This window comes from Sphaeramia orbicularis, chromosome 19, assembly GCF_902148855.1.
Source record: "Sphaeramia orbicularis chromosome 19, fSphaOr1.1, whole genome shotgun sequence".
Lineage (NCBI taxonomy): Eukaryota > Metazoa > Chordata > Actinopteri > Kurtiformes > Apogonidae > Sphaeramia > Sphaeramia orbicularis.
Window position 1 is genome coordinate 12,644,529 of NC_043975.1, and position 12,994 is coordinate 12,657,522.

Genomic DNA, 12,994 nt, shown 5'->3' on the forward strand with positions numbered 1-12,994 from the left:
AGGTTTATGTATTTAAAATAATATAAAAGAGAAATCTGTTCTTCCTGACCAGAGGGGATTGCAGAAAGCTGGTTTCCTCAGATACAGTTTCATAGAAAGCACAAGGTTTTGCACTGTATATACGTTTATGTTTATTCTCATGTATGATGGAGGAACAGCAGGGTGGAAACATGAAAGAGAACTTCCATTTATGATGCATCCCTATGCATACAAATACAAAAAAAATATACATAAATACAGGATCTTGCCTCTCTTTTAAGTGGAGGGGAGAAATGTTACACAATATGGACAAAAGTACTGGGACACTTTGAAATCAGGTGTTTCTTTTCTAACAGGGGTCTGGGGTACAAAACAATAATGATAAATGCCATAATATAGTTTTATATTGGGATAAATATCATTGCACTGGGTTTGTTTAAATTATTGTTGCTTCCAAAATGCCTCAGAGATGGTTTTATTGATTTTGTTTTTTAATCCATGACTATGATTTTAAATGTGCCTCTAAATTTCTAAAATATTTTTCATGCTCTGACTGTAAATAATACTTTTCTACCACAACTAACCATCTACTTTCTTCACATCTCCCATTAAACTTGAAGGAAATATTGATGTTTCTAAACTATGTGGACCAAAATATTGGGACACATCATGTCTACAGCTGTAAGATATCCTGTTCATGCTGATTTGAGATAAAAACATCAACATGTCCTAAAAGTTTAATGGGACATTTTTTTTCCTAAATGAGATCTGAGGAAAGCAGATGCTTAATTGCAGTTGAAGAGTATTATTTACAGTCAGAGCATGAAAAATATTTGAGAAATATAAATGCAGAACATTTAAAATTATAGTCAAGGATAAAAAATAACTAAAAACAAAAGGAATGTTGAGAGAAATTAAGTGAAAACCATCTCTGAGGCATTTCGGAAGCAAAGAAAACAACTTAAAGAGGTCATATTTTGATAAACCCACTTTAATTAGTCTTTGGTTCGTTTATTTGTGTATTTGGACCCTAATAGTTCAAAAAGTTTGAATTAGAACCCTCCAGGTGCTGCAAAGCTATCTTTATATTCATTTTTGCAAAAATCAAGTGGATTTCTACAACCCATTTCAATTCCTTCTCAATTTATTATGTTTTATAACTAGTTACATCACGACATTTGCAAATATAAGGTCAAGATTTCCGACGAACATTTCTCCAAATATGACATAACTGTTTGTCAGCAGCAGCAGTTACAGTAAAAACTGAAAATATGTCCAAACTTTGAGCCAATTACATAAAATGTTCAATTGTTGGTTGTATTAATGAACACAAGTGGCTGAACGGGACAGAAAGCACAGTCAATAACCTGGAGGGGGTGGGGGGCGTGAAGTGGCTCATTTGCATTTAAAGGGCCAGCGCTCAAAACGACCTTTCTGGTGTCATTACTCAGAAATAGGGTTGAAGATGGACCTGTGGAGTTGAATTAATGAAGAATTCAGACCCAAGCATAGCATTAACAGTTTATGTAGAGTACAGAGAATGTTTTAAAATGCATAATTCCATTTAGAAAAGCAAAATATCACTCCTTTAACCCTTTCATGCATGATGTCAACATTTGTGGACACATAGTTTAAGCTCACTTTCCGAAGTGTTATAAAGGCAATATTCTCCAAACCACATGGGTTTCCCTTCTATAGACCCTAAGCAATACAATGAAAAGAAGTGTCATCTTAGTGTTAGAATTTGGACTGCTCTGTGATCTCATAAAGTTATCCTCCTAAGACCCAGCTAAGGGTTTTCTGTCCCCGTTTGTAGACAGGAGTCATATCTTTATATAAAAACCCTCAAAAACAATCAAAAAACAGCTGTCCACTGCAAAGGACATTCCATACAAATTTTGAAAAATGCATCTGAAAAACTATTGCATCATAATGTTTCCAATATGGGCAATTATTTAATTAAAAAAAGCCAGAACACAAATATTAAAAATCTTCCAAATAAAGCCATATTTTTTAAAAAAGTTCAAAATACATTTCAACTTTAGCCAAATTTTGAGCTATAAAATCAATCTAAAAAAATGTAGATGTTTTTTCATAATTCATGCATGAAAGGGTTAAACAAAAGTAACCCATGCAATGATATTTATCCCAATATAAAACTACATTATGACATTTATTGGTATTGTTTTGTATCCCAGACCCCTGTTAGAAAAGAAACACCTGAATTCAACGTGTCCCAATACTTTTGTCCATATGAGCACAATATACCACTTTAAAAATGCAGTAATACTGTATAAACACACAAGTTTCCTCCAGTTTCCCATGTCTTCAAAAACGAGTACATGTGTTTTAATTCTGCTATCGGTACCCCCGACCACGGTGATGACGAAGATCTGGAGTCTGACCCCGAGCATCTTCAATAGCATCTTATTGTTCCTAATACGTGCTAAGTGCTAATGCAAAAGGTTAATGCTAGATGCTGTGTGATGGCTAAAATGCAGAGTCCTAACTTCCTTATAAAACAGTGAGTTAACTTTAACCTTAAAGCGTATTGTATTTTATGAATTCCATCCACATCAATCCACTTCCAAACTCAAAAACCACAGCACTTACACTTACTTTACTGCACTGCCCTTGATTTCACAAAAGCATTGGACACTGTGGATCATTATCTCTGAGGCTGTGTGTATACTGGGCTGGAAAGCAATTCCTATAGATCGTTAAGTACCGCCTGTCTCTTAGAAAGCATTATTTTTTTTTCCCATTAATAATTGCACAATAAGAGCTTCAAGGCTTTCGAAATCCTCCACTGACCTTTTGCAATGACATTATGTACTTTCTCAAAGCAAGCAAACTCAAATACATGATTTCTGAGCTAAAACATTAAAAATAAACGTTTGATCAAAGCTGGATGACCTCATAACCTTATATTGTGATGAGTTTTAATTTGGCAGGAGTTATACAAATTGTTTCAGTAAAAATAAATGAATAAAAACCCCAGCATATAACCTCTATTTGTATAAAATGGGTGTTATTACCTTATTTTACAGATGTTGCTGCACATATTTCTTATATTATGGGTTTGTGTCTGCTTGCATATGGTGCTAAAGTAAACTGTTTCAGTCTGTTGATACACTTCAGCATCTGTTCGTACAAATAGCCAGTTTGTGTAATGTGTAATTTTGCTGTTGCTGAAGAAATAATGAAAGATGAAACAATGAAGGATGAGCTGTGGATCCAGCTTGTGCAGTAGGTGAGTGATATAAGATATGAAATGTAGAATAAGCCTCGTAGTGCCGCATTGGCTTACTTTCTTTTTTATGTAATTCTTTTGTTGTTGATTTTATTGCAAATATGAAAAAAAAATACACAAAACAAAACGGTGCAATATGTAGTAATGTAATAATTCTTCACTTCATTATGTAATAACATGTCGCATTTACTAAAACAATCCTTGAACGCATTTTGTAATAAACTTTGCCGCATTTTATAATAATTTATACATATTGTATCTTCCATATTTCAGTGCACCAGTAAGTTTTTTGTCAGTAATACTTAATTAGTGCAGCTTTTGTCTGTAGCTTGTAAACACATTCTCCATTATAATGAATACAGTTACATTTGATTTAGGTTTGACCAATGAAACATCCTACTTATTTTTTTTTTTAATTCTAATTAAGCTGGAATGTTTACTGTTGTTTTGCTGGTAGGATGGTTTTTCCAATCAAGGCATCAATTTTGATGGTTTATTACATAATGCACCAAATGATTACATTTCCTTTAAAAAAAAAAAAATGCTACACCCGCAACTGTTGCAATATGTAATGCTATTACAAATTGCGGCAAAGTTTATTACAAAATGTGTTCAAGAATTTTATTACAAAATGCGGCGTTATTACATACTGAAGTGAAAAATTATTACCGTATTACATATTGCATCGAAATTACATAATGTGGTGCTACAGGCCTCTCGAAATCAGAGTAAAAAAAACGAAAAAAAACCTGTTGTACTCTTGTTAGTTCATATTGTATGTCTATGTATACTTTGTATCTATGCACTGTGATTCAAAATTCAAACAAATATGTAAAAAAAAAAGAAATAAATAAAATAAAATCTGTCATACTATTTTGTTAGTTCATATTGCATGTCTATGTTCACATTGCATCTATGTACTGTGATTCTAAATTCAAATAAATATGTAAAAAAAAAAAAAAAAACACAACAAAAAACCCCCCAATTAACTCTTTCGGTGCCAGACAGTTAAGGGGCTAATAAGCCTTAAAAGTGCCACAGAATTTGGCTGTTTTTCAGTATTTCGCGTCGTTTTTATAATCGAAGTCTGAATCGTCATCAGAACTCATTTTCTAGCAGATGGGACTGTTTTGACAGATCGCTGTGTTTACGATATTACTACAAAATGGCCATCTAATTTGCATATGATTTCATTCATAAATTCATTCATAAAATTTCCCAAGCAGAAAATGAAACACGAGCTCTTCCTTGGTCAAAAACCGCTCGGTAACATCCGACCGATTGCTATTTAGATTCAAAACGCACCGGACGCAGCCGATTCATTATTGATCGTAATTTGCAAGAAGATTTGAAAGAACGTCATCGAAATGTGAGAAAGAAATGGGGGTGGATGGTTTGTTTGTACACAAATATGGCGTGTTCTCCAAAGCCGATCTGATCAGCCCGTGGCACTTTAAAGGTTGTATTCGTAAAGCCGATTTAATCGGCCCATGGCATTGAAAGAGTTAAACCTCTTACACTATTTTGTTTGACATTTAAAAAATTTTTGGTTTTCATAAAATACAAATAGTCCAGTTGCAATTACGAGTCCATGTATATGCACTTTATTCTGCTTAGCTGCTGGGGAATGTCTTTTAAATAGTGAATATGTTTTACTTTTATGTGTCTGGGTTTTTTTTTTTTTTTTTTTAGATATTCTGTCTTTTTTTTGTCCTATTCTTATTTTATTACTGAGACCTGAGTACACATTTTCTTCTTCATGTGCTACATTGAATGAATGAACATAAATGAACCTTGAGTAGCATCATTAAAAAAATGCTACATGAAAAGGTTAGAGCGGTGTCTTTAACTGTAACACGGGACTCATATAATCATGATTCCATTTATGTGCAATGCTTTGAAACACCCACAGACATCCATGAATTAACCTCTTTATCAAACCAGTCACATAATGACTGGCTGATCATCAAAGTTCCTTTGAAAGTCTGATTGTACCATTTCTGGTGTTTTTATCCACATGCAATAATCTTAAAAGCTATTTCTTCATCTGTGAATTAGGATTTCAGACAGATCATTTTAACCCCTAAAAACCCAAACATCCACTGGTGGCCAAAACCATCTACTGATCTAAATTGTTTAATACCTAATGATCCACTAATCCTATTAATACAAGTAAATAATTGGTGTAAAATACAGTTTGTCATCTTTTCATGGCCATCAGATATGACCCATTTGGACGTTCAGAGGCTCTGTAGTAGCGCTGAAACAGATTAATTGATTAGGTGCTTGAAGCGAATGTAAAATTCACGCTTTGATTAATCAACTCGAATTGATTGAAGGGAAATATTCTATTGCAGTTTTCATGAATTGAAGCTTCTTTGTGTGTCACTGTGAAACACAATAGTGGAACCAATGTTTAACAGCAGAGAAATGAAGGAAACAAAGGTTTGATTCAGGAGAATTGTGGTTGAATTATTTTTTTGGATCACTTTGAGTCGATTAATTGTTTCAGCTCTACTCTGTAGTTACCATGGAAACACCGTCATCTTCTAAAACACTGATTCATCAGTAAAACCCCTGGAGTTGGATCAATGACAGTGGATGGTATACATTCAGTTAATGGTATAATTTTACTGCACACATCACTATTCCTTCAGTTTTTCTCCATTTTTGATACAATAACCCTCAACTTTAATCTGAGTTTTTATAGTCATCCACATGATCAGTAAATTAAATATTGGAAAATATCTGATTTTCACTTAAAAATGCAAAATACCGAGCATAATACTAGAATAAATGGTGACAAATCAATTGAGAAAAGTTAAAAATAGAGGCAAAATAATTTGGGAACTGCCAAAAAAATAGCACTGGGTCTGTAAGGGTTAATGTGATAATGTTTTATTGTCTTTTCTTATTTGCCGTTTTGTAAAAAATTCTTCGTATTTATTCAGTTTCTGTGCTCTCATCAGTAATGAAACTGAAGACTTGAGGCATTTTTATCTTATTAATGGAACTGCACTTGAAAAGTTACCACAGACTGTGATGAGATTACCTCCAAGAAGCTGTCCCTGCAGCACAGGAAGTCGGCTCTCTTCATGATGGCGTCTGCGGTGAGGACCAGCTCATTCTGGCTGAGTGCCGGCTCGTCTGGACATGTGTAAACGGCCTGGCGGGGGTGGACATGATCACAGTCAGATAATTGGACAAGAGAGCTCAGTCACAGGTCGACAGCTCCGGACCGCAGCCTCTCATAAAGGTTAACAGCTCCTGAAGACTCATCCTCATTATATCTGAACCTACACCTACTGCCCAAGAGTTACACTAGATTCAATCTAATCTATAGTAGCCAATCACAGCTGCTTATTATTATTATTATTATTATTATTATTATTATTATTATTATAACTATTTACATATATTGCTTGTATATCATTATTCACTGTTATAACTTTTGTTCTGTGATTATTAAACTATATAATAATAATAATAATAATAATAATAATAATAATAATAATAATAATAATAATAATAATAATAATAATAATAATAATAATGAAGGAGAAGAAGAAGAAAAAGAAAAGGAGGAGAAAGAGGAGGAGGAGGAGAAGACAGGAGCAGAAGATGACAGAGGAGTAGGAGAAGAAGAGGAAAGAAGAAGAAGAAGGAGGAGAAGAAGCAGAGGGAAGAAGGAGGAGGAGAAGAGGAAAGAAGAAGGAGGAGGAGAAGAAGAAGAAGGAGGAGGAGAAGGAGGAGAAGAAGAGGAAAGAAGAAGGAGGAGAAGAAGAGGGAAGAAGAAGGAGAAGAAGAGGGAAGAAGAAGAAGGGGAAGGAGGAGAAGAAGAAGGAGGAGGAGAAGGAGGAGGAGAAGAAGAGGGAAGAAGTAGAAGGAGAAGAAGGAGGAGGAGAAGAAGTAGAAGGAGGAGGAGAAGAAGTAGAAGGAGGAGAAGAAGTAGAAGAAGGAGGAGAAGAAGAAGGAATAAGTAGGAGAAGAAGAGGCAAGAAGTAGAAAGAGAAGGAGGAGAAGAAGAAGAGGGAAGAAGTAGAAGGAGAAGAAGTAGAAGGAGGAGGAGAAGTAGAAGAAGGAGGAGAAGAAGAAGAAGGAAGAAGTAGAAGGAGACGAAGAAGAGGCAAGAAGTAGAAAGAGAAGGAGAAGAGGGAAGAAGGAGAAGAAAAGGGAAGAAGGAGGAGCAAAAAAGACGGAGTAGAAGAAGGAGAAGGAGGATAAGGAGAGAAGAAGAAAGAGGCGAAGGAGAAGAAGAAATGTATCTGTAAAACTGTTGCATTTTTCTGTTTTCAGGCCAGACAATTATTTTCCATCCAGAAGCCTTTACTTTCCAGTGTCTCAGCTGTAGTGAATTATTCCAAACACTAACATGTAACTTGATGATTTTATATAAAAAATGACCTTCTTCTCAGCGTTGAGGACAACATTTATTTACACCAGCACAGACTGAATATTACATACATACATACTGTAGAAAGAACTCGGTGTTCTGTGATTATTTCTCTCCACAGCTGCTAAGTTAGCGATAATTGGTCCCTATATTCAGTATAAACTGTCAGCTTGGAACAGATGGAACTGAGGTGACTCATGTTACTGTCTTTGCAGCTGTAACATTCCACAGACACATGGCAACACGACTTAGACCTGCCATATCAAATTTAATACCTTTTAAAAACTTTTTCATTCATTCATTCATCATCTGACTTTGAAAGTGTTAAATACAGATATGTAAATTCAAGACTTTTCAGTTTCATACTATCTTCCACATAAAATTATTGTAGATAATTCATTTATCACGACAGGGGTAGTTGTTCCTTTACCTGCTTACGGTAAACATCAGTGTCAAAGTTGAACTGTTACCCGTTTATTTGTCATCTGTGTCCGTTAGCTCGACTGACTCCCTTTTCTTACATCATGCAACTTTCTCTGTTTATGCTGTAAACTGCAAACAAAATCACCTCCAAAGCACTTTTGTTGTAGGTCTGGGGGGTATGGCCAAACAAATGGCATCTTAACATTTTTCAATGTCATGGACGATTCAATATTTGTAGCAATTTATTTGTTTACATCAAGACAAAAGCATGATTCCCAAGTAGTTCTTCAAGTAGTTCAATAATACTATATGCCATGTATGACTATAGAAACATATTTAAAACTAGAAAAGCACTCAGAGAGCGCAGATGTCCACCAAGGCAGATCAACCCCCCCACCCACAATCACCACCAAAATTTTATCATTTGTTCTTTGTGCCAGTATCAACGTCTCCTGAAAATTTCATGAAAATCCGCCCATAACTTTTTGAGTTATCTTGCTAACAGACAAACAAACCCCGATGGTACCAAATATATCGCAACAAGCAAGTAAATTAAATATGGTAGTTCTACTGAGAAAAAAAAGTCTCCAGAGAAAATAAAAATAAAAATCGCAATTCTTAGATTCAGGCATTTTTCTCTAGCCTAACCAGCCCTCTGGTTATCTCAGAATATTCAATACTGAGAAAACAGTCTAGAATTGGGCCAATCACTGCGAAATACGCACTATCTATTCTATACCGACCAATCACAAGTCTGGGGGGGGGGGGGGGGGGGGGCAGGTTGTTCACAATGCACCGACTTCTTTTTGTCGCGAGTCAAAGTCAGTTCCAAGTCCGCAAATCTCTTTCCAACTGTTGTCAATTGTTTACTTGGTTCAAAAATAAGGACTAAATAACAGATTACAGATTACACCCTGTGTTCTCAAATTTCTCTGACAAAAGCGACAGTAATCACATCCGTCTGATCTGTGATTGGCTTACTTGTTAGTCCCGCCTTCATATTTGGATTCAAGCCCTGCGATTCCAGATGGATTTCTCATTGAGAAAGACGGATGGATGGTCAGGCTAATTTTTTTTCAATTTTCCAGCCCTATTTTGTGCATAAATAAATGTTTCAAAAACAGAGAAAAAGTCTCAGCAGCAGAGATTGGAAGTACTAACTAGAAGCACTCGGAGAGCGCAGACCTCCGCCAAGGCTGATCAGTGCCACCCCCCGTGGGCCCCCCCACCCCCGATCACCCCCAAAAGTTAATCATTTCTTCCTTATCCCATTTCCAACAAACCCTGAAAATTTCATCAAAATCTGTCCATAACTTTTTGAGTTATGTTGCACACTAAAGGACAGACAAACAGACAAACAAACCCTGGCAAAAACATAACCTCCTTGGCGGAGGTAATTATTTTCAAAGTGTTTAATTCAGCAAATACATTCATACATGAGATTTGTTAGGATGATTAGAACCTGTCTCCTGCAGGGATACCTGTCACCAAGACAACGCCATCTACAATTTCAGAAATAATAAGACGGTGATTAAAATTCTGTCCTTGGAATGTAAGCTGTTCATGTCAATATTCATTGTTATTGAGATAATTGTGTTTTTGCTGCCATTAACCCTTAAGGGTCTGAGCCTATTTTGGCTGTTTTTGAGTACTTTTGATTTTGCCTTTATATACTATATAAAGAAATGATGATTACACCCATGTTTGGTATCCTTTTTTTCAGCACAACTTCATCTACAGGATGGGGAAGCCAAATTTACAATGGATATTTAGTTGTTTTTTCTCAGCAGGCACTACGTCAATTGTTTTGAAACCAAACATATATTGATGTCATAATCATACCTAACACTATTATCCATACCTTTTCAGAAACTTTTGCCCATATGAGTAATCAGGAAAGCAAACGTCAAAGAGTGTGTGATTTGCTGAATGCACTCGTCACACCAAAGGAGATTTCAAAAATAGTTGGAGTGTCCATAAAGACTGTTTATAATGGAAAGAAGAGAATGACTATGAGCAAAACTATTACGAGAAAGTCTGGAAGTGGAGGAAGCAACAAAAAACGTACCAAAGCTTTTATTAAAGCTCTCAAATCCAAAATCCTAAAGGATCCAACCAAATCCATGAGAAAAATGGCAATTGAACTTGAGGTAGACAACAAGACTGTTAGAAATGCAGTAAAATATGATTTGAAGATTTAAATTCTCATGACTTTCAATAAACAAATTGGTCATACACTGTCTTTCAATCCCTGCCTCAAAATATTGTAAATTTTGCTTGCCCACCCTGTATATCATCTGTCTTTTAGTTTTTCACTTTAACCTATTATATCAACCCAAAAGGCCAAAAAACACACAAAAAATAGAAAATCCGATTTGAAAAATGTACATAATTTATTGTATAAATAACACAAAGATGGTTAACGAATCTTTCCGAAGACTTAAAATTGTGAATATTGGTTTCAAATATTAGGTATATAAAATTTAAATTGTAATAAATTACAACTATACTCAAATATTTGACGTAAAAGCATATCTTCACATAGGCGTTTTCTCCTGTTTTCTCCCCCCTCCCCCCACCACCCCACTCCCGGTCCTCCCGGTTACAGTTCAGGTGGGGGTCATTCTCACCCTTAAATGTAATGCTAATGCAGTCTGTGGATTCGAATCCGTAGATTCGGCCAGTTTTTTCCATTTTGAAAAAGGATGAAAAATTACGAAGACATGGTCATAAATACAACGCTCGCCCCACCTCATTTTCATACTTTTACTCATGTTTGCTTCGAGTTCAAACCATCGTATCACCAGTTCTGTTTGTTCTATCAACATTAAATAAAAAGTGGGAGAGTGTTTCAAGTCCACACTTTCGAATGCAACTATCCCCAGTGGTCTACGACTTCCGAAGCTATGACGTGTAGAAAATGTCATGTGATAAGCCAGGGGTGTCAAACTCATGTTAGTTCAGGGGCCACATTCAGCCTAATATGATCTAAAGTGGGCCGGACCAGTACAATAATATAAATAATAGGATAAGAACTGATAAATAATGTCAGCTCCAAAGCTTTCTCTGTTTTTGAGTGAAAAAAAAAAAAAAGTCCAATTCTGCAATGAAAATGTTTATATCTACGAACTGTACTTGAACATAACATGAACAACTAGAAGCACTCGGAGAGTGCAGACCTCTGCCAAGGCTGATCAGTGGGCCCCCCCGTGGGCCCCCCCACCCCCGATCACCCCCAAAAGTTAATCATTTCTTCCTTATCCCATTTCCAACAAACCCTGAAAATTTCATCAAAATCTGTCCATAACTTTTTGAGTTATGTTGCACACTAACGGACAGACAAACAAACAGACAAACAAACCCTGGCAAAAACATAACCTCCTTGGCGGAGGTAAATATGAACAACCTCAAGATTCTAAAGAAACATAAGTGCAATATTAACCATACCATGCCGTAGTTTATCATTTACACATGTATATTATAACTTATAGATCACAGTGGATCTACAAATACACAAAACATTTAATAACAGACAGAATATTATTTAAATTCCACATCCTTGTCTAAAGACATTTCAGGTTGTTCATATTTGCTCTGGTTCGCATTTTTTGTAAAAGGGCAAGTCTAAATGTAAACATTTTTGTGTAATTTGACTTTTTTTTTTTGTATTTTTTTTAAACTAAATCAAAGTGAAAAATTAGCGTTTTTCATTATTTATAGGTTCTTATAATAGTATTTTACTGGTCTGACCCACTTTAGACTGAACTGACTTAAAATGACTTTAACCCTTTCATGAATGAATTATGGGAACCTTAGTTGAGATTTTTGTCCTAAGTAATTTTATTACTCTGCAGACATTTACATTTATGCATTTGGCAGATGCTTTTTTTCCAAAGCGACACACAGGGAAAAACCAATCAAATCACTAAATCAATCAAATTTTATTTATATAGCACCAGATCACAACAAAAAGTTATCTCATGACACTTTATATATAAAGTTGGTCAAAACCAGACTCTAAGCCAATTTACAGAAACCCAACAGAATCCATTAAAACAACAATGCGATTAAAAAATTTTTATGAACCTAATTTTCATGGAGTTACAAAAATGTCCACTCAGCTGGACACTATGCGTTTAATTTTTGAAGCAAAGAAACACGTATTTAAAACCCATCATGAGAAAGTGATATACTGTGTGGAAACTATGAAATAAAAACATTTTAATGCAGCTAATCTGATGTTTTCTCACATTTTATCATACTCTAATACTAGTTATTACTCACTTCATGGAGATAATATGCACAAAGAAACCCATGAATATACAAGAGAACAGCTGTAGAATAGATGTCCACTGTAGTGACCACTATGCATGAAAGGGTTGACATCATTGATTGTTAATATTTTCTGTATAATTTTTGCATTTCACACAATCATCCCACAGGCCGGATTGGACCCTTCGGTGGGCCAGTTTTGGCCCCTGGGCCGTATGTTTGACACCCGTGCCCTAAGTGTTCATTTAAATTCAGCTTTGAAAATTACATCTAAATTGTAAAGAAATAAATTCATGCGTTGTCGCTTTTGCACATTTGTCAAAGTAATAAACCACATATTTCCAAAGCTCTGTCTCCTTGTATTCTTAGAACTGTACTGAAGTCTCTGCTTTCCTACAGGAACACCAAGTACAGAGTGTGTAATGTGTTTCCAGCAGAGACACCTTGACTAAATATATCTTCGTCTTCAGTAATATGTTCACCACCTGTTAAATGCTCTGTATAAAGGTTTACAGCATTTCACATAATTACAGATTATATTACAATTACTAGAATAATATAGAACACTGACTCTTCTTTGTTGCATAAATCATGACAACACTCTTATAGACACTGTACATCAGGGGTGTCAAACATAAGGCCCGGGGTCCAACACCGGCCCGCTAAAGGGTCCA

General features: G+C 35.4%; 1 protein-coding gene across 1 annotated transcript in view; it reads right to left on the reverse strand.

Moving 5' to 3' along the window:
• Positions 1–12,994, reverse strand: part of polr3a (polymerase (RNA) III (DNA directed) polypeptide A) — a 132,356-nt gene that overhangs the window by 39,839 nt on the left and 79,523 nt on the right. Inside the window, exon 21 of the mRNA XM_030122021.1 lies at positions 6,285–6,398. Coding sequence (XP_029977881.1) covers positions 6,285–6,398 — 114 coding nt within the window. The remainder of the gene's footprint in view (positions 1–6,284; positions 6,399–12,994) is intronic.